Genomic DNA, 21,497 nt, shown 5'->3' with positions numbered 1-21,497 from the left:
ATCCTGTGCTGGTGGCAATCCTTGGGTGATGGCAGGACATGGATTTTCTTCCAGCCTTCCATGGCGGGTGAAACCTGTACCATACAGAGAGGAAACCCCAAACATCTTTGACATGAGGTTGCTCAGGGAGGCCTAATGGCGGGACTGGATTCCAGCGCCTCGCGGCTGAGCTTCCATGCACCTGGTCTGTGGCAGGCCTTTGACAGCGCTCAGACATTTAGAAAGGGGCTTGAGCGGGGGGGGGGGGCACAGTGGCCAGCGGTTCAACTCTGTTTCCAGCTGAGCCTGTTCTGCAGCTCTGCTTCCTTTACTGGTGGCTGTTCTGCTGTCTTAAGATGGGAACATCACTCTGGTCAACTAGCAAAAGTCTCAGCTGCTCAAAACGTGTGATGTCAACAGAGAACTGCTTTTGCAGACTTTGGAAGAGTTGTAAAAGTTTGAGAGAGATTTTCAGTGGGAGGATGCTGCAAGGGTCCTAAGCTGGCCCAGCTCCCTGTCCTCTGGTGCCCAAACATTGACTAGATCATCAAGTGTAAGGATTGGGTCCCTGGAGATCAAGGCCATCCACACAGTCATGTTTCTGATCACTGTGTATGGGTGTGAAAGCTGGACAGTTAAGAAATCTGAGGGGGTGAGAATGATTCATTTGCAATGTGATGGTTGAGCAGAGCTTTGCACATAACTCTGGACTGCCAGGCAGACAAACAAGTGGGTCGTAGATCAAATCAAATCTGAAGTTTCTCTGGAAGTAAAAACGTTGAAACTGAGGCACGTCCTGAGAAAGCAGGATTCCCTTGAAAAAGACCATCATCCTGGGAAAGGTGGAAGGCAGCAGGAGAAGAGGAAGACCCCATGTCAGATGGACTTTCCTAAAAGAAGCCACCGGCGACTTGATAGCACATAACATAACAATGATCAAAGGCAAAATGACCACCCTTGGATGGCATTATAATGCCAGGTGTGTTCCTGGGACATGAAGACCATCAGCCTGTCCAGAGAACGTCAACCACAGAAACCGCAGCAGCAGTCCAAACCGCCTGCTGGCGGATCTCTGGGTAAAGGTGCCTCTTTTTCCTCAAGGACTGCAGTGCGAACCCAGTTTGGGCCCTGTGTTAGCCTGCGGGAGTGCAGGATCTCGACCACTCGTGGCCGACTTGGCGAGAACCTGCAAGCGTTTGGACCGGTCCCCAGTTGCAGACGGGAGCCCCTGCCTCAGCCCACCTCTCCCCCCCCCCCCGGGGCAGGTAGATTGGATTCCTTTTAGGCTCGGTGAAGGAAATGCCCAGTGTCGGAGTGTCTGAATATTGATGGCTGTTCCGTCGGCCTCAAAGGACCTCTTGGTGACCCTACTGCCCTGAGCTTCGTTAGCTAAGACGAGGATTATTCCACTAGGGATGTGTCCAAGTGATTAAATTAAAACTTGATCTTGATTACTTGTGTGGCAGGAAGATTACCTGGCCAGGCTAGCCTCCCAGGGAACAGCCCTGGTATCTCTCCCTGTGGCAGTGCCAAGGAGGATGATGGAAGGATGATGATGCTTCTGGGGGTGCCCACTTTGCTTCCTCCCATCACTGCCAAGCTTCCCATAAGATCCTGAGCCTTCCCTTAGGGCTGGAAAGCTAAGCCATTTCTTTTCTTTTTTTAAAAAAGGACAGCTTGCAATGTTTACTGGCGCTACATCTCAGCCGCAAGCGCCAGAGGCGTCAAGGAAAGCCGCCTGGCCACCCTTTAGGGAGCTCTTGAACACGTGTCTCCATCCGGGCTGTTCAGGCTTGACTTCCGTGCCCTTAAACACCACACCTGCTGGTAACGCTGGACTGTCTTCTATGGGAATACTGCCGCTTTAACAACATGTAAATATCCTGATTATTTCTTCACTTATAGCAAGGATTAGGCAATCCGTGGAACCCTGTTGCCTGCTTTATCAGCTGAAAACCTAGTTAGGCATGAAAAAAGAACTTAGCTGACGGTTGGACAACCTTTATCTTCCAGACGCCTCAGATGTGAGTTTTGCAACGTGTTCTGTTTTCCTCTTCTGGGGCATCACACCGTTGCCTTTCAGAGCCGAAGGGGGCTCATTCTCATCCTCCCTCCCATGTCTATCACACAGCTCAGGCAGGATGATGGCTGTAGTGGGCCATGATGAGCCAGTGGCACTCCTGGCCCTCATGAGAAGCCCAGCGGGTGATGGTCGTTTCCATTTGAGGTCGTCTGGGTCTCTGGAGTCTCTGTGGCCGAACCATGTCTGGTGAACTCTGGCTTTTCTCCCTTCATGCGCGAGGCTGCAGGGCAGGGGATCTGGCCCCTCTGCCAACCTCTTCAGATCAGCTGCTGGCGGTGGTTTGAATTGCAACCAGGGAACCCTTCCTTCGGGCGGAAACATGGGCAGGACTTGAGAAAGTTGCTTTTTCAATGTCATCTCCCCAAAATGGCTTAGCAAGCAGTGTTCGCAGACATGCTGCCTGCCAGATGCCGGAAGGGCAAAAAAAAGGTAACTTCCCCCCGGCGTTCTGTGGTCTCTGGACCCTCACAGAGGAGCCAGGGTTTGATGCAGCTTCCTCTGGGTCATTTCTCCCTGGTCAGCCCAGTCCTTCCCTCCGAGTCCTGAAGAAGAAGAAGAGGAAGAAGAAGAAGAAGAAGAAGAAGGGCAGAGATAATGGGATTTAAGCGACCTGCCAAAGATCCTCCTGCACGAAAGGAAATCTCATTAGCTCCTAAATCACTTCGGAGGTTCTGTCTTTGGAAAGAGGCAAGGGTAGCAGAACCGAAAACAGAGCCAGCACTTGAGACTGGAATGGGGCTCTGAAACGAATCCATGCCGGATTTCCTGAGCGTTGGAATGGCTCGCTGGACCCCCGTCTCAAAATGGGGCAGAGGAGAGCAAGCACACGGATCACCCACCCATCGATCGGTGTCTCCGAGTTACCCAGACCCAGAAGGAGGGGATCCAAGAGCAGGCAGAAGAGTAATTGCCCTTGAGGAGGAGTGGGTCGTGGGGCGGAGAGGAGGGGGTCAGTCCCGAACCCAGGGTCTTGTGTTCAAGAGTCTTCCAGGACACGACTGAGCTGGAAACAGGGTAGAACACGCGTCGGTTTCACCCTCCCGGGTGACTTGGAACAGAGCAGGGGAAAGAGGAGGCAAATTTTAGCCAAGTGTCCTGTGCTCCAGGCCTCTTACACCTGAGTAGTTCCCTCTTCAGAGATGCTCTGAGCTGGTTCAGATGCCTGCATGCCTTTGTTCCTTGCGCTGTGTGCATTTCTGTGCCCTCCATTGGCCCAGCAGAGATCCTCAGAGTGGCAAACCATGGAGGGAATGGGCACTGGGTGAGCCCAGTTTCTTCCCTGCCTTTTTTCCAGGTCCTGCAGAAAATGCTCCTAATTTTCATAGGGCAGACCCTAGCGGGAGAAACAGACAGGAAGGAAGGAAGGATAGGGAGGAAAGGAAGGAAAGGAAGGGAGGGATAGGGAAGGAAGGAAGCGAGAGGAAGGAAAGAAAGGAGAAAGAAAGAAAGACAGTGTGCCTGAAGGGGAGGAGAAGTGAGAGAAGAGAGCACAAGGGTGCTGCCAAGCATCAGGATTGTGAGTAGCCATCCTCTGTGTGTGTGTGTGTGTGTGAGAGAGAGAGAGAGAGTTGCAGTGTGTCTGTTTGTAGGGCAGTGTTCTTTTGATCCGTTGCAAGGCTGGAGGGGGGGAGAACAGATGGCCTGTTGGGCGTTTTGGGTCTCCGGGGGGGGGGGGGGCCTCCTCGGAAGGACTTGCTGGGCCTTCGTCTCCAACCCTCTTCTCCCCTCTCGGCTTCCTTTCCAGTACAGTGCTGTGGACAACAACCCGCTCTCCCTCTACGTGATGCACCCCTTCTGGAACACGGTGGTGAAGGTGAGTGTGTCCCTCTGCTCGCTCTGGGTTCCTGTGCTTGCCGCTGGTGGAGCTCCGTCTGGGCTTGGGGTGGGCCGCTTCCCGCTCCTGTCCCTGGAAAAGCCAGCCCCCCCCCGCCGTCCGAGCCCTTTCTGGCCGACGTGAGGAAACAACCCGCCAGCCTCTGGTCTCTGGAAGGACTTCAAGGCCTGCCATCCTTGCGCTCCGGACCGGTGGCAAATGAGAGATTTTGGTCTTGTCCGGGAAGGGCCGCTCGTGCTAATTAACGTCTCTTTTCTGCGTGTGTTTTTACTGCTTCCCCCATAGATTTTCCCTATGTGGCTGGCCCCAAATTTGATAACGTTTTGCGGCTTCCTGCTGCTTGTCTTCAACTTCTTCCTCATGGCGTACTTTGACCGCGACTTTTATGCCTCTGGTAAGACTTCTTTTAAAGCGCATCCAAATGTTTCTCAGTATTTAGAATGGTGAAAATTGTGAGGTGGTTGCTTATACCTCTGAGTCAGTCAGTTAGTGTCCAGTGGGGTCTCCTTTTTTTAACGTGTGTTGTGTGTTGCTGTCAGAGTCCAGTCCCTGCTTGCAAGAGCAGATGCGTGAGAAACCCATCACCAGTGGGGCCTGGAGTATTGGGTGCTTTGCCGCAGGGCTGCTCTGGAAAATAGGAAGGGACGTGCCGGGTGGGTGCACGAACCCTTCCTTAGATCCATTTCCTCTCCCCCCTGCTTCTCTTGTTTTAGCTGGCAGCAGGGGAGAAGGGGACGACAGAGGATGATGAGATGGTTGGACAGGGTCACCGAAGCAACCAACATGAATTTGACCCAACTCTAGGAGGCCATGAAAGACAGGGGGGCCTGGCGTGCTCTGGTCCATGGGGGTCACGAAGAGTCGGACATGACTAAACGTCTAAACAACAACAACAAGGGGAGAAGGGACAAGCAGGAGAGCAGGATGGAAGCAGGGTTGGGGGGGGTGCCATCTTCTTTTTCATCGTGCACCTCTTTTAGAAGCCCCGGTCAAGGTTCAGGGCAGCTTTGGAGGGCCAGTTTTTTCACACATTGGATCCACCATCAGCCTCGCCGCTGTCAAAGAATCCAGACCAGAAGTGGTTTCAGAGAATTTTTTGGAAGGACAGACGAGGGTACAAGAGTGTCAGCATTTCATTTGAAAAAGAATTTTTATTCCTAGAGATTGCAGGGGTGGCGTCTCCGTCCTTCCCTCCGTTAAGTGTGTGATAGAACCCCCTCCCCCCGAAAAAATAGCAGTATGGTGGGGTCAGGTCTGCTCTTGAGGGCTTCAGAAACAGGCAGGTCGCTGCCCGAGGTCTGCAGGGAGTATGTTGCCCATGCTGGCTGTCAGCCATCGGAGAGTGAAGAGTGGCAGATGTCTCGTCTCTGGCTTCCCCACTTGGCCAGTCATGCCATCTTCCGGAAGGCTCCGTTCCATTCTGCCACCCCCATCCCTCTGAAGGAATATTCAGTGGCCACGGATCCAGCTCAGCTCCCTCCTTGGACCGTACGCAGCCCTGCCGGTGAATGCCAGCCCCGGGTCTTAATTGGGCCAGATGTGTTTTCCTAGAGGATGTGTTAAATCCCCTCTCTCTTCCGCCCCCCCCCCATGGTTTTCTTTTTGCAGCGCCGGATCAGGAGCATGTCCCGAGCGGAGTGTGGGTCGTCGTGGGTCTCCTCAATTTCATGGCTTACACGTTAGGTAAGAAAGGCTGATTTCATGCCTAACGGGCAAAATAGGTAGTTAAAGAGGGTCGCCGTAGAGTTGATGAGGGTGGGAGCAGGACTGCCGCCAGTCCCCGGCCAGCTCCTGTCACCGAGCCGGAGAAGGCATGAGGCGTACAAACCTCACCGCCATCCTTTCATGTCCTTGAACTGGGCTTGGTTTTTTCATCCCAGACCTCTTGGAAAGGTCTTGAAATCCTGCAGCCCTTTACTGTGAAGCGGGGGGGGTGCCTTTTCTTCTGGAAAAGCTGTTATTTTGGTAGATTCATTGAGGGGGGAAAAGTGGTATTTGTTCAAGAGGTTCTAGGTGGCCCCTAAGTCACCACTGTTGGCTGAACAACGGGCAGACTCAAAGGCTAGGCCCTCAGATTTCAAGATAGGAGGTTTTTCACCTAAACCTTAGGAAAACCTTCTGGAACCTAGGAATTGTTTGCCTGTGGAACGGACGGCCTCCAAGACTCTCGGAAACAAAGAGTTTTGGAGGGCTGCTTGTCAGGAATACTCGGCCTGTGGATGTCCATCTTAGGAAAGGGGTTGGATTCTGTGGCCCAGGAAGCCCCTTCCCTCTCCAGACGGTTGCAGTTCTGTGATTCAGATTCTTCCGGTAAAGGTGGATCTGCAGAAGACGCCAACTGTTCTGGGACGGGATGTTGGTTGCGGTGAGATTTCCTTCGGAGGGGTGGCCGGCTTCCTCCATTTCAGCCGCGATAACCACAGAGCAGAAGGACGGTGCCACCCTGAATGACTCACCCACCAGCCTGCTTCGTCGTGGGGACCTTTCATGGGTGAAATTTCCTTCTTCAGAGAGAGAGGGAGTGCCTAAAATAAAGGTGATCCTCTCACCGGTGCCACCGTACTTCTCCCATCTGTGTCATTTTTTTCTCAAAGCGAAGTTCTTAGAGGGGAGAGGAGATAGCCCACCCTCTCCCTTCCGAAGCTCTCCCGTCTCGCGTGTCGCCTCAGGTTTTCCCAGTTGCCTTCTTCCTCCAAACCCTCAGGTCCAGGAGGGCAAGCATGGGTCGGTGAGGGAGGCTGGCCAGCCTCAGTGAGTTATCCTGTGCCCTTTTTTTTCTTTCTGTCTGTCTTTCTCCCCCCCCCCCAATTTCTTTTTCTGGGGGCCCCTTTCTAGATGGCGTGGACGGGAAGCAGGCGCGTCGCACCCAGTCCAGCACGCCGCTGGGGGAGCTCTTTGACCACGGCCTGGACAGCTGGGCCTGCATGTTCTTCGTGGTGACCGTCTACTCCACCTTCGGCCGGGGGACCAACGGCGTCAGCGTCTTCGTCCTCTACCTCCTCCTGTGGGTGGTCTTGTTCTCCTTCATCCTCTCCCACTGGGAGAAGTACAACACGGGGATCCTCTTCCTACCCTGGGGGTACGACATCAGCCAGGTGGTAAGTGGGACCTCCCTCGCCCCTCGCGGGCTGCCCAGGCTGGCCGGCACGGAGGCCTTTATCCCTCGGGCCGTGCGGACGGACCTTCCTGTTGACCTCTAGTATTCGGCTTTGCTTGGCTGGCTGTTTCTTTAAAGACGTGGCGCTTTTCCATGCTGGGGGGTTCTCCCAAGGGCTGAAAGGAGAGACGGAAAGGATGCAGAACGTGAGGAGCTCCAGAGCAGCTCCTGTTTAGTGGGTACATGAGTGGAGGGTCAATGGATCCACAGGATGGTCCTCTGTTGCCCTTCCCTCCTTGCCCGGAAAGGCGGCTGGCAGTTAGGCTTCCCTCTTGAGCTTCCCAGGGCACCTCCCCACCGCCAGCCCTCGGAGCCCTTTTGGAGGGGAGCAGAACCGCCGCTGGAGCCCTGGCAGAGCCTTTTGCCTTGCAGCTGCCACCCCCTCACCCCACCCCCAGTCCACGGGTAGCCTTGTCCAAACGGGAAGGTGGACTGAGATGGACTTGGAACACTTCTGCGGCCCAGCAAAGAGTTGAGCCTGATCATTGCTCCACCCAGGAGCCCCCCCCCACCTTGCCTCTCCCTCCCTTTGCGCAGCATGGGCCATAAATTCCATTTTGGGGGAGAGAGCCCAGGCGGCAAGCCCACGAGGACTCCTCGTGCAGATTCCACTTCTGGGTGAGAACAAGCATGAAGAGCGGAAACTGGGTGGTCATGAAGCCGACCCCAGAAGCCATCCCTGGGCAGCCACAATGCCCGCCTCCCAAGGCCGTTCTCTCTCCCAAGATCTGCCGTGAGATTACAGGAGGCAGGGAGGGAGGGAGGGCTCCCTCTGAACACCCACGTTGTTGTTGTGCGTGTTCTTTTGGGAGGCAATGAAGGAGGGAGGCTGCGGGGAATGAAAGGAGCTTCCTCAAACCGCAGGCAAAACCGTTTTAGATTTCATCCCAGGTCGCCTCTTGACTTAGTGAGAGCTAGAAAGTGACAAACATTGGGTCTTCCCTCTCAGGCAAAGGAGGGCCTTTTAGCTGGTGAGGAACACAGAGCAGTCTGGAGAGAGTTTGCAGTGAGGACTTACGTGGTGGGAGACAGGCCATGAAGGGTTAGCCTTTAAGGCACCACCAGACCCCCTTGGAGCCTTTTCTCTTCCCTCGGGGGTTCTGTCAAGTCCAGCCTGAAGAAAGGTCCTGCAGGACTCCAAAGCTTACCTCTCTATGATACGTTTTGTGTGGTCCAATAAAGGTGCCAGACAGTCCTGTTCTGGGAGTTTATGTAGGAGTTTTGCTTCTTTGATTTTTGCAAGAATAGGACATAGCATAGGCATCCTTCAGTCTCAAGAGACTATGGTAACATGCTCTGAATCGAGGAGTGTCCTCTCCAGAGCATGAAGCCCGGGTAAGGTAATATGGAGGATAGGCTGTTACCCAAGCAGCAGATCCCCCCTCTCCACATTGCTGAAATGGTCCAATGGAAAAACAAGAGCCAATACAACTGGTTCCAGCAACGTCACAGGAGTTGGCAGAACGACACAAGCTGCCTTCGGGACTCCAGCTCCGGATTTTGCCTCGAGGTTAACTCCTGAAGCCTTTTCCATCAGTGGATATAGCCACAAGGCAGTGGAGGTTTGAAATCGGAGTTTTCCTTCTCCTAGATGGGCTGCCTTCCATGGCTGACGAGCCCCACAAGGTAGACGGGATCCCCAGAGTGGCTACTCTGAGGTCCCCTAGTGAGTTTGTGGTCGGGAGACGACTCGGGGGCCCTTCGCAGCTGGTACACTAATTACAGTGGCATTTTTTGGAAGTGCCTGGATGCTGGGGAGCGCTCGGTGCACCTCCTGTCCGCCTCCAGTGTCCTCCTGCTTTTGGAAGATTTAGTTGCCCAGACTATTTGTTGGACAGGAGAGTGGGAAGATGGAGCTCTTAAGAACCATTTCTCCCCAGCAGGAATCCTTGGCACAGACTCTCTGGCATCGTCTCCTGTAATGCTTCCTCTCTCTCTCTCTCTCTCTCTCTCTCTCTCTCTCTCTCTCTCTGGACGTTTTGCCCCTCGCAGGAAGAGCGGGTAGGAGGGGACTCTCCATCCGCTCACGTTCTGCCACTCTCTCCGATTCCCTTTCAGACCATTTCTGTCGTGTATATTGTGACGTCCATCGTTGGGGTGGAAGTCTGGTACAGCCCTTTCCTCTTCAATTTCTTATACCGGGACCTGTTCGTTGCGATGATCATCGGTAAGGCCCTTCCCGTGGGAAGTCCTTCTCTTTCCAACCCCTGCTTGCTGCCCAAGTCCTGTATTTCCTCTTTCCTCTTCAGTTTTCATAATAGGGTGGGAATTGGGTGGCAGTGGAGAAGCCACTGGCTTCGGAGTAGCCCTGTTGAAGAGGAACACGGCCCCTGCCTGAGCCAGATGTCTCCTGGATCGTGGCCCATTTTCAGGCGGACTGCTCTGGAGTAAATAGAGTTGTATGCTGCATGATGAGTATCACGTCTATCTAGATGTGTCTTAAGAGACGATGACTGAAGTGATACCTCCGGCAACAGCAGAGTTTGAACTCTGAATGGCAGATTTCAGAGGATCTATATGCCTTCCCCGATCTAGTGTCGTGCTTCCCAACCATGGGTCACCCTGGTGTTCTTGGACTACAATTCCCAGAAGCCTTTACCACCAGAGTTGCAGCCCTGTGAGGTCAAGGCAGCAGACAGGGCTATCTTTTTCCCTGGCTGATTTTCACAACCACCCTATAAAGTAGGTCAGACCGAGGGAGGGACTGGCTGGCCAGCAGTCGCACTGTGATTTTTCATAGCTAAGCCCCGTCCTTGTCTGGTGGGGGCTGGTTTATCCTTCCTTGTTCTTTCAGCTTGCCCCTAAAAGTGGTTGTCCCTCAAATTGACACAGATGCAAAATCTAAAACTGGGCACCAAACTCTGGAATCTTCCCAGCGCCTTTTATTTCCAGCGTCTGCAGAGTTGAGCTTTCGCCCGCTTCGATCTCTCTCTGCAGTGGCGGAAGAGCAACCGGGGCCGTTTGTATTTGCCACCCTGTGCTTTGGATTCCTCTACTCAGTTCAGCATTGCAAGCAATAGAGGTGATGAATGCACGGCATGAACCCACTAAACCCAAATTAAAAGGATAAGAGTGAGGCCAATTGAACAGTGGATGGGAGTGAGAAACATAAAGTAAATCTGTTGTAAGCTGGTTTTGATTTTTGCTTTAAAGCCTTTTAAAACTCCTGCAGGGTCCCTCTCGAAGGGAGGAGACCTGGCCTAGGCGCAGCGGTTAAACCGCTGTACTGCAGCCAAAACTGTGCTCACAACCTGGAGGTTCAATCCCAGGTAGCGCCTCAAGGTTGACTCAGCCTTCTGTCCTTCCGAGGTCGGTAAAATGAGTACCCAGCTTGCTGGGGGGGGGGGGACAATGTGTAGCCTGCATCATTAACTTGTAAACTGCCCAGAGAGTGCTTGAAGCGTTATGGGGCGGTATATAATCAGCACGCTTTGCTTTTTGGCTTTGATGGAATTTTAGATTCCATCTGTGCCTTGAGAGCTTCAGTCATGGAGGAGAGACAACCCTCTGAGACCCCAGGCGGTGATGCCTCCCATCCCAACAGTGGGGCCACAATCCTTGGCCACCGTCGTAAAGCCCAAGCCCTCCTTGGCTGGGTTCATGGTTTCAGAGCGCATTTTTCCCTTCAAAAGCGAGCCTTTGGCCCCAATCATCTCTCGGTGTCGTCCAGGGCCCCCAATGTTCCTAATTAACCACCATAAAACACTTTTGCCCTGCAGCATCCCACTAAGTAGCCAAGAGGCGAAGTCCCTTATCCAGAAGGTTCCCCTTCTTAAATTCCTGTATGGTTGATTGAAATGCGGACAAAGCATGAGAGGCTTTGATCTCCATTAGCTTCCTTTTGGAACAAGACTATTTGGAGTGTCGGCATCTTCAGGAGAACCCCAAGTTTCCCAGGCCTCAAAACAAGGGGATGATGGTGGCCTGTGGGCCATCTCTGCCTTTCTTGTTCTGTGTGCTGCCTTGGCTACCAAGCCTACCAAGCCTTACCTGGGGTCTCCTGCAGGTCACCTGGGCGGCCTTGGGATGTGGTTCAGCGTTTGCTTGCTCTGCCATCTGAGCTGGTGGGTTAAGCTGGGAAGGAACTAGGAACTTTTTTTCCTGCTAGCCAGTTCGTAGTGTTGAGAGAGGAGGGGGTGTGCCCTTCGGGGGGGGGTGTTGGGTGCTGGACTTTAATCCCCAGAATTCTGCAAGAATTCCCACGCTGAATTCCGGAGGCTCCAGTCCACAAACCCCTGCCTGTAAACGCCTTCCTTTCGCTCACCTGAAAGGCTTCCTTCCTGACCTTCATTTCCTGCTCTAGCACTTCCTGGGAGGAAGTTGCCTCAGTGCTTCCTGAGAGTGGTAGCCTTGGTGCTCTTTATGTACTCTCTATAGAGGGTACCTCCAGGAGAGCCACCACTCCCAGAGATCCCATTTCCCAGCAGGAAATGAAGACCTAGAAAGAAGCCTCAGAGTTGTCCAGGTGAGTGAAATGAACGATGGTTTCTGCCCATAGGTGTTTGTGGACTGAACACACACACACACACCCCCGAATTCTGCTTGAGGAGGGGGTTCCTGTAGAATTTTGGGATTTGGGAGTCCTGAAATGGCACGTCCCTGCTTGGCAGCGGCCTTGGGGACATGCCTGCGTAGGGAGGCAGCTTCCACCAGAACTCGGGTTTCCCGTTTGCAAATATTTGAGTCTCAGGGGATCCTCACGGCTCCCAAGGCTTCCGTAGGGACAGCATGGAGGTGAGGGGGGGGGCTGCTCTGTCTCCCACCAGTTGGAAGGCTCCCGATCCCCTAATTCCGTGGTGGGTGGGGAGAGGGGCCCACACCAAACGATGGTCCATGAATTCAGAAAATCCCATGCCTAGAAAAAAAACACGTTTAGGTCGTTCAAGAAGTGGGGGGAGAAGCTGCCTGTTGCCCTACGAGGGTGGGCCGTCACGGGATGGGATCTGCCGTGGCTTGCCTTTGGGTTGGTGGGAGGAGGGTGGTGGCCCTTTGGGCAGAGGAGTGACGGGATCCCTTTTCCCCCTCAGGTTGTGCCGTCCTGGTCACCGTTCCTATGAGCCTGCTGAATTACTACAAGTAAGTGCTTTCCTGGGGGAAGCCTCGGCACTGCCCTTTCCCAGACCCAAAAGAAGAAGGGGGGGCTGAGTTCGGGTCTCTGTTTCCCCGGCTTTCTTGGCCGGCAGGTGGGCCCCAAGCCACAGGGGTGGAGCCCCCCCCTCCCGTCCGTTTTCTCTCTCTCAGGGACCGCCTTGCAGACGAGGTGGCCTCTTGGGAGGAAGAGCGAAAAGGTCGGCTTCGCTGGCCTCGATGATGCCTGTCAGGTGTCTTTGGGAAGGGTTGCCCCCTCGCAGGGGCTAAAGGAGGCCTTGCTTTACACTACCCCCCCCCTCTCACACACACACACACACACACACTCCCCCACTCACACTGGCGGCTGCCCTCCTGCTTTTCAGAGCCTACAAAACGCGAACCCTGAAGCACCGGTCCTTCTACGAGGCCATGTTGCCCTTCCTGTCCCCGGTGCTGCTCTTCATCCTGTGCACTGCCTGGATCTTCTGGTCGCCGTCCGATATCCTGGAGGCCCACCCCCGCCTTTTCTACTTCTTGGTGGGGACGGCCTTTGCTAACATCTCTGTAAGTCCCTTCCCTCCCCCCCCCTTTTGCTTTGGAAAACCACACTCACACACACACACACTCCCCGGGGCTGGCATAAAGGAAACCCCAAAGCCAACTTGGTGCCCAGGCTGATACACCTGGACCATCTGCTGTCCCCCAGCAAGGGGGAGTGTCCCCCTCTGGCCGTGGGGGGGGGGGTACCCCTCCCAATCTCCCCAGCTGGGATGATTGCCAGTCTCCCTACAGGGTAGGAATGATGGGGGCTTTAGTCCAGCCTAGCTGGAGGGTGCTGGAGGGGGGGGGGGCACGGACAAGCCCAGTTTGCTCAGGGGGCAGGAAAAGTGGTTTCCCACCCAACTGGCCTTCACTTCCAGGGCAGTGGCTAGAATAGGCAGGTCACCCTAAGGAACAAGAGGGGGGCAGGGAACGTTTTCCTCCTTACCTTTTCAAACGGACTTTTAAATGGATTTTTTTTCAATTTGTGTATGTGTTAGTACGTAATGAGTTTAACTGGCCTTCTTTGTGCAGTACATTATTTTGTCTTTTAAACACAGACACTTAAAAGTTTTTAAATGGCTTAAGTTCATTAAGTCGAATTGCTTTTTAATAAGTCATCTGTTGTCTTTGTAACGTTTGACCTGTTTTAACTATGGGGTCCCTTCTTCGAGAGAAAGGCAAAGCCCTACAAAGGAGGCAAAATAAGAATATATAAATGAAAGAACAAGGCACAATTTTAGCAAAACCCGGGGTTTCAAACAAGAAATCATTTTCTGAGATAAAGGCTGGTCGAGATGCGTTGGGAGCGCCGTGGCAAGATCCACCAACTGCCAGCCGGCAAATCGGTGCCCACCAGAGCAGCTAGTCCTCAAGGGACACCCAGAAGGCTGTCTGAGGTTTTTGGGAGGGTGGGGGGCCGGTCCTACGTTGGGTGGGCGAGGGCCCCTTTCCTCGTTCTTTCCTTCCTTCTGCCTGGACCGTCCTCCTCATCCGCTCTCTGTTCCCTCACGGATCCTTCCAGTGCCGCCTGATCGTCTGCCAGATGAGCAACACGCGATGCCAGCCGCTCAACTGGCTGCTCCTCCCGCTCGCCCTCGTCGTCTTGTTGGTGACCTCCAACGCCCTGCCGGAGCACGAGACCTTCCTCCTCTACTTGGTCACCACCTTCATTACCCTGGCCCACATCCATTATGGAGTCTGTGTGGTGAGTGAGTTCCCCTCCCTCCCTCCCCCCCCCCCCCCGGGGCTCCCCACCTTCCTTGTTTCACTTACAGACGTTGAAAAATAACGTTTTCTTACTGGGTGAAGGAAAGGACCCGTGCTTCTTCTGTTCCTTTTTGGGGAGGAGGGTGGACAGATCCCCGGGTTGGTCACTTTAAAAATTCCTTTCAAAAAACACCTCTGAAAAACACGGGGCAGAAGGAATTTTTTTTTAAAATTAAATAGGGAATCTTACTTATGGCACCAGTGCCGTCATTTTGCTTCCAGTCATTACACTTCCATGGACAGGGACTCTCATTAAACCACCCGGAAAGGAATTAGCTATGGATGGAGATGGGCGCGAACTGAATCACGAAGCAGAAAAGGCATGAATTGGGCTGGTTGGTGGTTCAATTCAGGAATGCCGTTTTGTCGAAATGAAACTTTTGGGACGTCTCCCCCACCTCGCCTTGCACCCAATGCTGCACCCCAATCTCAAAGAAGCAAACTGCAAACTTGTTTATTTTCGGGGAATTTGTGACAGTTTGTGATTCATGGTTTGTGAGCAACCTTGAACTATCAAGAGCCACCCGTTTTTCCGACTTGTGCCCGTCTCTAGTGACAGAGGAGGGAATTGCTTTCCCCTTGCTTGCAGCCTGTGCGTGTATCCTCCCCTCCCCTTAGATGGCAACCTTGTTTTAACCTCAGAGCCCAGCCTACATTGGCTTTTTCATAAACAGTGCCCTCAGCAGAGGCAGAGAGGTGAGGACCCGGCTGTCTCGCTGGCGGACTTTCCTTTTCAGAGAGACATGGGCAAAGCGAGGGGGCCCCCCTCCTGCCTTGGGAACCTCACTTCCTCCTGCCCACCCCCCACAATTTTCTCTGTTATGCATTTCCACAGAAGCCCCCGTGGTGGAGGGCCCTTTCCCTGGAGGCCCACCGAGCAACAGCACTTGCCTTCCTTTCAATATTCAGATGAAAACCTGGCCCTGCCTCCACTTTGTATGCCTTTGGGCTCAGGAGGAACAATGGCTCGGTTTTTTTCAACCTGTTGGTTCTCCCGGTTTTCCTTTGCTACTTGGGCAAGATGCTGCTTGATGATGGTTCTTTTCTTGATCTGCTCCGGTCAAGGGTGTTAGAAACACTTTAATAAATGGAACAGAGGAAGCAAACTCGGCAGCTGCCCTCGAGCAGCCTTTCCCGGGCACCTCACTAGCTCTCAGAGCTGTTTCTGGGTTTAGACAACCTCTCTTCTCCTCCTGCCCCGCTCTCTCCCCCCCCCCACCTCCAGGTGAGCCAGCTGAGTAAGCATTTCAACATCTGCACCTTTTCGCTGCGAAAGCCCAGCTCCGATTGACTAGACGTGGAGGTGGCAGCGGAGGAGAAGGTGGGCCTGTGATTGGCAGACGCTCTGTAAATTCAGCCGCCCCTGTAAATATCCTTCAGCCATCACCATGGAACTAAAACTGACCCCCCCCCCTTGGACACGATCGCGTGGCGGGGCACAGGCGAGGCCTTATGGGTGGCGGGGGACCCCTTTCTCTGGTTCCCCCTCCCTCACGGCCACGGTGCCAAGTCTCTCCCGGATGTGTGGGCTATCGCCCTGCGCTTGCCTGCACGGGACCAGCCGTGTGCCAACGTTTTAAACTTCCAGGCCAGGCCTCGGACAACATGGCTCTGAACCTTCCAGAGACAGCAAAGCGAGCAACCGTGGAAGCACCAGCCGTGGCTCTGAAGCAGCCACGGAACTGCGACAAAACACTTCGCGTCGGCACAGCATCTGGAGAGGTGAAGAAGCAAAAGGCAGAGGGCTCCGTGCGTCCGAGTGACACTACGAGGGGCTTTCAATGGAAAGATGGCCCAGGCTGTCACCAGATGCTTGGTGTAAGCCGTGAGAAAGCGGAACGTGGTCTCGCCCGTCACCGCCTTTGGTGCGCTCCGTTCCATCTCCTGCTTCGGACTCAGCCTCTGAGGCTCTCCCCATGAGCTGAGCCCCCCCCCACCCCCCCACCCCGGGCCAGTGTTTGCTTTTCTGAGACCAGCCTTGGAGAACAGAGCACCTTTCTACCCCAAGATCACGTCGTGGCACGTTTACCCTTTCCTGTGATGTGGCGCACACTCGCTTCACCCTCGTGGAAGCCGAGGGAGGACGTTGCCAGGGGTCGGGCGTGACAGCCGAGGGCCCCCCTTCCTCACATTCGGAGCCGCATCGTTTGGGAGTCAACCCCCATGATCTGTTGCAAACCCCAAAGTGATGTGCCCTTGATTTGCACACCCAGTTTTCCGTGACTGACCTCTTGTGACGTGGCTTGTTTCTGTTTCCCTGCCGGAAATCTCATTTCCCATGAACTTTAATCCTGTTTCATTTGAGTGGTGCTGGTGGTGGTGGTGGTGATGATGATGGAGACAGAGAGCTGATTTTTCTTTTCCTTTCTCGCTTTATTTAATGAAGACCTTTTTTTTTCGTTGTGTGTATCTGTGTCCTTGAATGAAGAGTGCAGCCTAAACCCAAGCTTCTTGGAAAGGCTGCACCCGGAAAAAACGGAGCGCAGCGAAGGGGGTTCCGAAGATGGAATTCATAGCCAGGGTAACGGGTGCTTTCCCCCCCCCCCCAGCCTTTCGAAATGAGAGGACGTTTTCCTCTTGTGGGTGATACATTCCATTCTGTAGAAGGATTTGCAGTTGTGGAATTTCTATTTAATTTTTATTTTGTAAACTTGGGTTATTATGTCCAGAAACCAGACACGAGCAATGTAAAATCCCAGAACTGGGGCTTGGCTCTGCTTTTCTCCTCATTCCTTTGTTCTGTAAATAGGTCTATTTTTATTATTATTAATAATAATAATAATAATATTCTTACATTTTTCTGCCAATGCCATTTCTGGTATGTTGATGAACAGCGGAGTTGGTACTGATTGCTCGTAATCTGTCTTTTAAAAAGCAGCACGAAAGCAAAGTGGTATCTAAGCCTGGAGGTTGAAGCAAAGGGGGTTTGCCCCTTTGTTCAGTATTTGTAGAACTGGACCAGAAATAAGGATGATAATTCCTTTTTCTTTCTTTCTTTCTTTCTTTCTTTCTTTCTTTCTTTCTTTCTTTCTTTCTTTCTTTCTTTCTTTCAATGACTTTGCACAAGGAAATCTTGGGTGTACAGAGGAATGGAGAGATGCTTGAATACTTGATGCTGTAATATTTGGAATGCACTTCCACTAATCATTTGTAAAATTGTACAAGAGACATTAAGAGATGGGGCCCTGCATCTGACTTGCTTGAAGTCCTTTTCTGGGTTCGGTGCCGGCACACTCAGGGTGGGTCGGTGAGCATGTTTTGTGTGTGTGTGTGTGTGAGAGAGAGAGAGAGAGAGAGAGAAAGAAAGAAAGAAAGAAAGAAAGAAATGAATCGCTGTGAGACTACTTGGTCCTCTTTCTTTCTTGGGAGGAATAACAGCTTCTGCTTTGGCAGTGCCACTGCTGTCCGGCCGTCGCACCCGCTGCCATGGGATGAGAAGGATCGGCAGGCGGGGGCCCGCCTGCCTGCACAAGAGCCTCCCCTTTTGGCAAGCAGAGCGCCTCCCAGTGTAAACCTAAGGACGTGGCCAGCTAACCTTTCCCTGTAAATTAGGGATCTTGGGTTTAGGAGGGCTGCCCAGCTAAAGGCCCACCCTTGCCTCCTCCCACCTGATTCTTCTTGTTTTGAAGGGACGTTGGCAGTTCTGGTTGCCGGAAGGGAGACTGAGGCCCCGTCTGGGCTCTTGTTTCAGCCCCACAGAAGATCAAGGGAGGGTGGCAAAGGGGAAGCCATTGGGCTTTCCATGCAGGGGGAAGGGTAGGTGGGACCAGGAGGTGGAAAGGGTGGTGGGTTCTCCCACCGCCACCACCGTCGTAGTACAGCTTCAGCAAGAAGAAATCTAGTGCCTGATTCACCAGTGGGAGAGGGGAGGAGAGGGGAGACCCCCAGCCGCCATGCCCCCCACCCACCCCGTCCATGTAGTTGTAGGAGACTCTGTTGTCGTCTCCGCAGCCTTGTTGCTCCTTTCCTGCCTTCCAAGGCTTCTTGGTAACGGATTTGGTGCCTTAAGTGACTCTCCTCAAGGGAAGGGGGGGGGGAGGGAGAAAATCTGCTGTCTTAAAAAGAAAGCATGTTCTAAGCCTCGTCCAAGAGGAGCCGCTTGAGAATGGAGGATGGGAGAGACGGGATGTCGTCGTTTTGCGCTCTTTTGTCTGAAGGTGGGATTTCAGTGGGAATCAAAGGCACCCTTTAAAATAATAATAATCTTTCCGTCTTTTGGGGTGTGAACCCCCTAGTGGCAGGGGTTCTTCTAAAGGACCCCACAAATTAAAAGCCTGTCTCTGTGTGTGTGTGTGTGTGTGTGTGTGTGTGTGTGTAAGGTGAATGGGTGCAGTTCTGCCCTTTGCTCTTGCCTTTCATTCAGGAAGTGTTTGTGAACGGTGAGTTGAGCCTCTGTCTACATCAGCCGTTCCCAAACTCTTTTTTATTTTATTGGGGGGGGGGGCTATGGCCCTTTTAGGAGCTCATCTCAGAGTCCAGGTCAAACATGGACAGATGAAGAGAAAAAGAGAATAGGAAATTTTTCATTCTGTGCCTGCCCCCCCCTTTCCAACGGGCCATTCCTACGACACCCCCTCCCCTTGAGAATGACTGGTGTAGGTCATGCCCTGTTTTTGTCTCCATGGGTCATTCCCAGGGATCCGTCTGGGACGGGCAAAACAAACTTTTAAATCCCCCCTCCCACCACTGGCTCTGTTGCCCTTCGAGCTGACCACTCCGTGGCGAGGCTCAGACCTCGTTGGCCTTCCTTCCTCTTGCTGTTTGCTGGTGAACGTGCCGTTGCTTCGGGCCCGTTACGGTACTGGGGCCTTGTGTGGTCCGTGACGGGCAGGGCGCGGAGGCCCCAGCCGCCCTCTGCACGGCCGAGCCTTTCCCAAAAAAAAGTATGCGGTGCACAAAGTGGCTCTTCCGAACCACACAAAAGTCCAGCCCGGAATTCCCTGCTTTGCGTTGCAGAAGCCCTTTCTGCCTGGTGGATTAGAAGAGCGCAACTCATCGGGAGACCATGTGAAAGCAGCCAGAAAGTTCGGGTTGGGCCAGAGTCTAGCGGGCTTCTGTGGGATACAGCCAGTTCGTGATTCATTTGGGCTGTGCTCGTTCTGGAGGAAGTCCAGGATCCATCGGCATAACGTAAATCTCCTTTGAACCCTTCAGAGTGCAGGTTGCTGGGTTCGAGGCTCCGTGGAGCCTTTGCGGGGCTGGGGGCGGGGGGGGGCAAAGTGATTTGCATGGGTGTCCTCAACACAATGCCATGGCTGTTTTAAGAGTGATTTCAGGGTGCAGGGTGTTGTGGCGATCGCTTGGATGACTGCCAAATTTGATCTCGTCTGCCTTCATGCCTGTCAACTCCCCCCCCCCCCCAAAAAAAAAACCGTGGCTAATCTAACAGATTTTTCCACTCTTGATCCGAAGGTGGTGGGGATGCTTCTTTGATGGCCGGTCTCTCGATTCTAGGCCAGGGGTTCCCCAACCTTGAGTCCCTAGATGTTCTTGGATTACAACTTCCAGAAGCCTTCACCGCTCGCTGGGCTGGGCTCAGGTCTCGGGGAGCTGTCACCCAAGATCCCCAGTGGTCTCGATTGCAGGCCAGTTGGGTGCACTTTTTTCAAAGTCGGCCCTGGGTGGAAGCAGGGATTGGGCCGTGCATGCACGACTTTTGGACCAGTTGGGGCGTCTTTGCCTTCCAGTTTGGGGGAGCCTGTCTGTGGGATCTCAGCATTCTTGAGAAGCGGTGTTTTACACGGCCAAGTGAAAAAGATGGAGGCTGAGCCCGTTGGGACGGGCCTGAGGAACGGGGGCAGCATCGAGGCGCCTTGTGTGGTTTGTCGCTGCTTGGTTGATGCTGCTTTTCTTCCGGAGGAAGAACAGCAACGACCTTGCTATAAAATTTGGGGGGGTGAATAGGTGGGTGGGAGAGAGAGAGAAGGTGCCTTGGTCTCCACTGCTATTCTTGGCCCCTGGAAGGACCGGCCTGCTTTTTCTGGGCAAGGTGCGTTTTTGCTCGTGTGACCCACCCCGGTCTCTCTGTGTGTCGGGGCAGACGGATTGGACAGGGTTATGATTAGGAAAAGGAGGCTGTAATAGGACACGGCCCACTGGTGCCGCAGGTTTCTGTGCAACCCGTCACACACACATTTCATCAGGACTCTGTCTTCCACGTTGTTGGAGGCTGACGGTCCTGCAATGGATGTGAACTCTGATCCGTAAAATGCTATTATTTCTGGTAAATATTTATTGTATTTAAAAACTACAACAACAACAACAAAAAACCTATTATGAAATAAAACTTCAATAAAAGAATTTTTCCAAGCTTTTTAACATCTCTCTGTGAGTGTTTATTAAATAAGGACCGGGTGTGGAAAGGACTGCTGGCATTTACCAAAGCAAAGTTAGCAGCGGTTGACCCGCACCTCTGACCGGAGGCTGCCACACACAGAGATGCTTTCGTGCCTTCGGCCCTAGTTGGAGTGGGGTTGGACAAGTTTTGACTTGCTGGAATTTGGAAAAGAGACTTGAGTAGTACCCAAAGATGAGGATGGGGAGCAGTGGCCTGAGCCTTACAAAACGTAGACGGAGGTAAGCAGAGAAGATGGAAAAAAATAAATCGGAAATTCATTCCAGCTAGAGGGCACAGCCAATGTGAGCTGCGGTCCTAAAATTGAGACTGCCTGTTAGGAGGGGCAGTAGGCTCAAGATCCGACACTACCTGCTTTCATCTTTGCAGCCCTTAAATGTATTCATTTTTAAAATGCCTTTTATGAATTCAGTGAAGGCATTTCTGTTCTGCCTTCCAAGGTTGTGTTCCAAACATTCTGGAAGTCAGAGGCTAAAGATTTGTTTATTTGTTTAGTCGTTAAGTCCTGTCGCGGACTCTTCGTGACCCCACGGACCACACAGCACGCCAGGCCCTCCTGTCTTCTACTGCCTCCTGGAGTTGTGTCAGATTCATGTTGGTCGCTTCGGAGGGGAGAGGACATGATGGGCCTTAGGTGTCCCCCTGTGCCTGGGGGCAGCCACCCATCCTCACTGACTATGGGACACCTGTCCTCTGGCGTCCTTTCTGTGGGGGCCTTCTGAGCAAACAGGTGAACTGTTGTGGGGCCAGAAGGTGCCTGGAAATGTGTTAGACCCTGGCCAGTGTGTCTGTTGCACATGCAAAAGAGCTTTACTTGTGCTGCAACGTCTGTGCTGGAAATGGGACTCCTTGTGAGGACAGAACACAATGGCCCATGGCCCTGATCCACCAATGGGTAAAGCTGCCAGGCAGGGTGTCTTGTTAGGGGGTGGCCGCAGAGGACATGCGGTGCATTGAAGAAGAGGGGTCATACACTCCCGCGTCCGCTCAGAAGGAGGGAGCAAGGCAGTCACGCTTGAGGGAAAGAGCCATGGGGGCTGACCCTCCAGGGCATGGCACCAGGGGCAGATTCTTCTAAAGCCCACCCACCCCTAGCTCGAGGGGAATCCGTTTCCCCAATACTCGCTAATTTGGCCACTTGCCCCACCTCCCATTTAGAACAAATCCTGTAAATTTAGCAGAGTGGGATTGGACAGGATGGGGCCCCGAA

At 53.3% G+C, this 21,497-nt stretch overlaps 1 protein-coding gene across 2 annotated transcripts in view; it reads left to right on the top strand.

The window, feature by feature from the left end:
* The window catches only part of SELENOI (selenoprotein I), a 44,681-nt gene extending 28,486 nt beyond the window's left edge, over positions 1 to 16,195 (top strand). The window contains exons 2-10 of one of the 2 annotated variants that reach the window (XM_020814195.3): positions 3,807 to 3,875; positions 4,182 to 4,290; positions 5,505 to 5,579; positions 6,732 to 6,994; positions 9,112 to 9,220; positions 12,081 to 12,129; positions 12,507 to 12,687; positions 13,688 to 13,870; positions 15,158 to 16,195. In XM_020814195.3, coding sequence (XP_020669854.3) covers positions 3,807 to 3,875; positions 4,182 to 4,290; positions 5,505 to 5,579; positions 6,732 to 6,994; positions 9,112 to 9,220; positions 12,081 to 12,129; positions 12,507 to 12,687; positions 13,688 to 13,870; positions 15,158 to 15,265 — 1,146 coding nt within the window. In that variant the 3' untranslated portion in view covers positions 15,266 to 16,195. The remainder of the gene's footprint in view (positions 1 to 3,806; positions 3,876 to 4,181; positions 4,291 to 5,504; positions 5,580 to 6,731; positions 6,995 to 9,111; positions 9,221 to 12,080; positions 12,130 to 12,506; positions 12,688 to 13,687; positions 13,871 to 15,157) is intronic. The other variant, XM_020814196.3, reaches the window with a different exon arrangement.
* The last annotated feature ends 5,302 nt before the right edge of the window (positions 16,196 to 21,497 follow it).

Source organism: Pogona vitticeps, chromosome 1 (genome assembly GCF_051106095.1).
Source record: "Pogona vitticeps strain Pit_001003342236 chromosome 1, PviZW2.1, whole genome shotgun sequence".
Lineage (NCBI taxonomy): Eukaryota > Metazoa > Chordata > Lepidosauria > Squamata > Agamidae > Pogona > Pogona vitticeps.
Note: the sequence above shows the minus strand (reverse complement) of the source record. Positions and strands in the feature narration are given on the sequence as shown.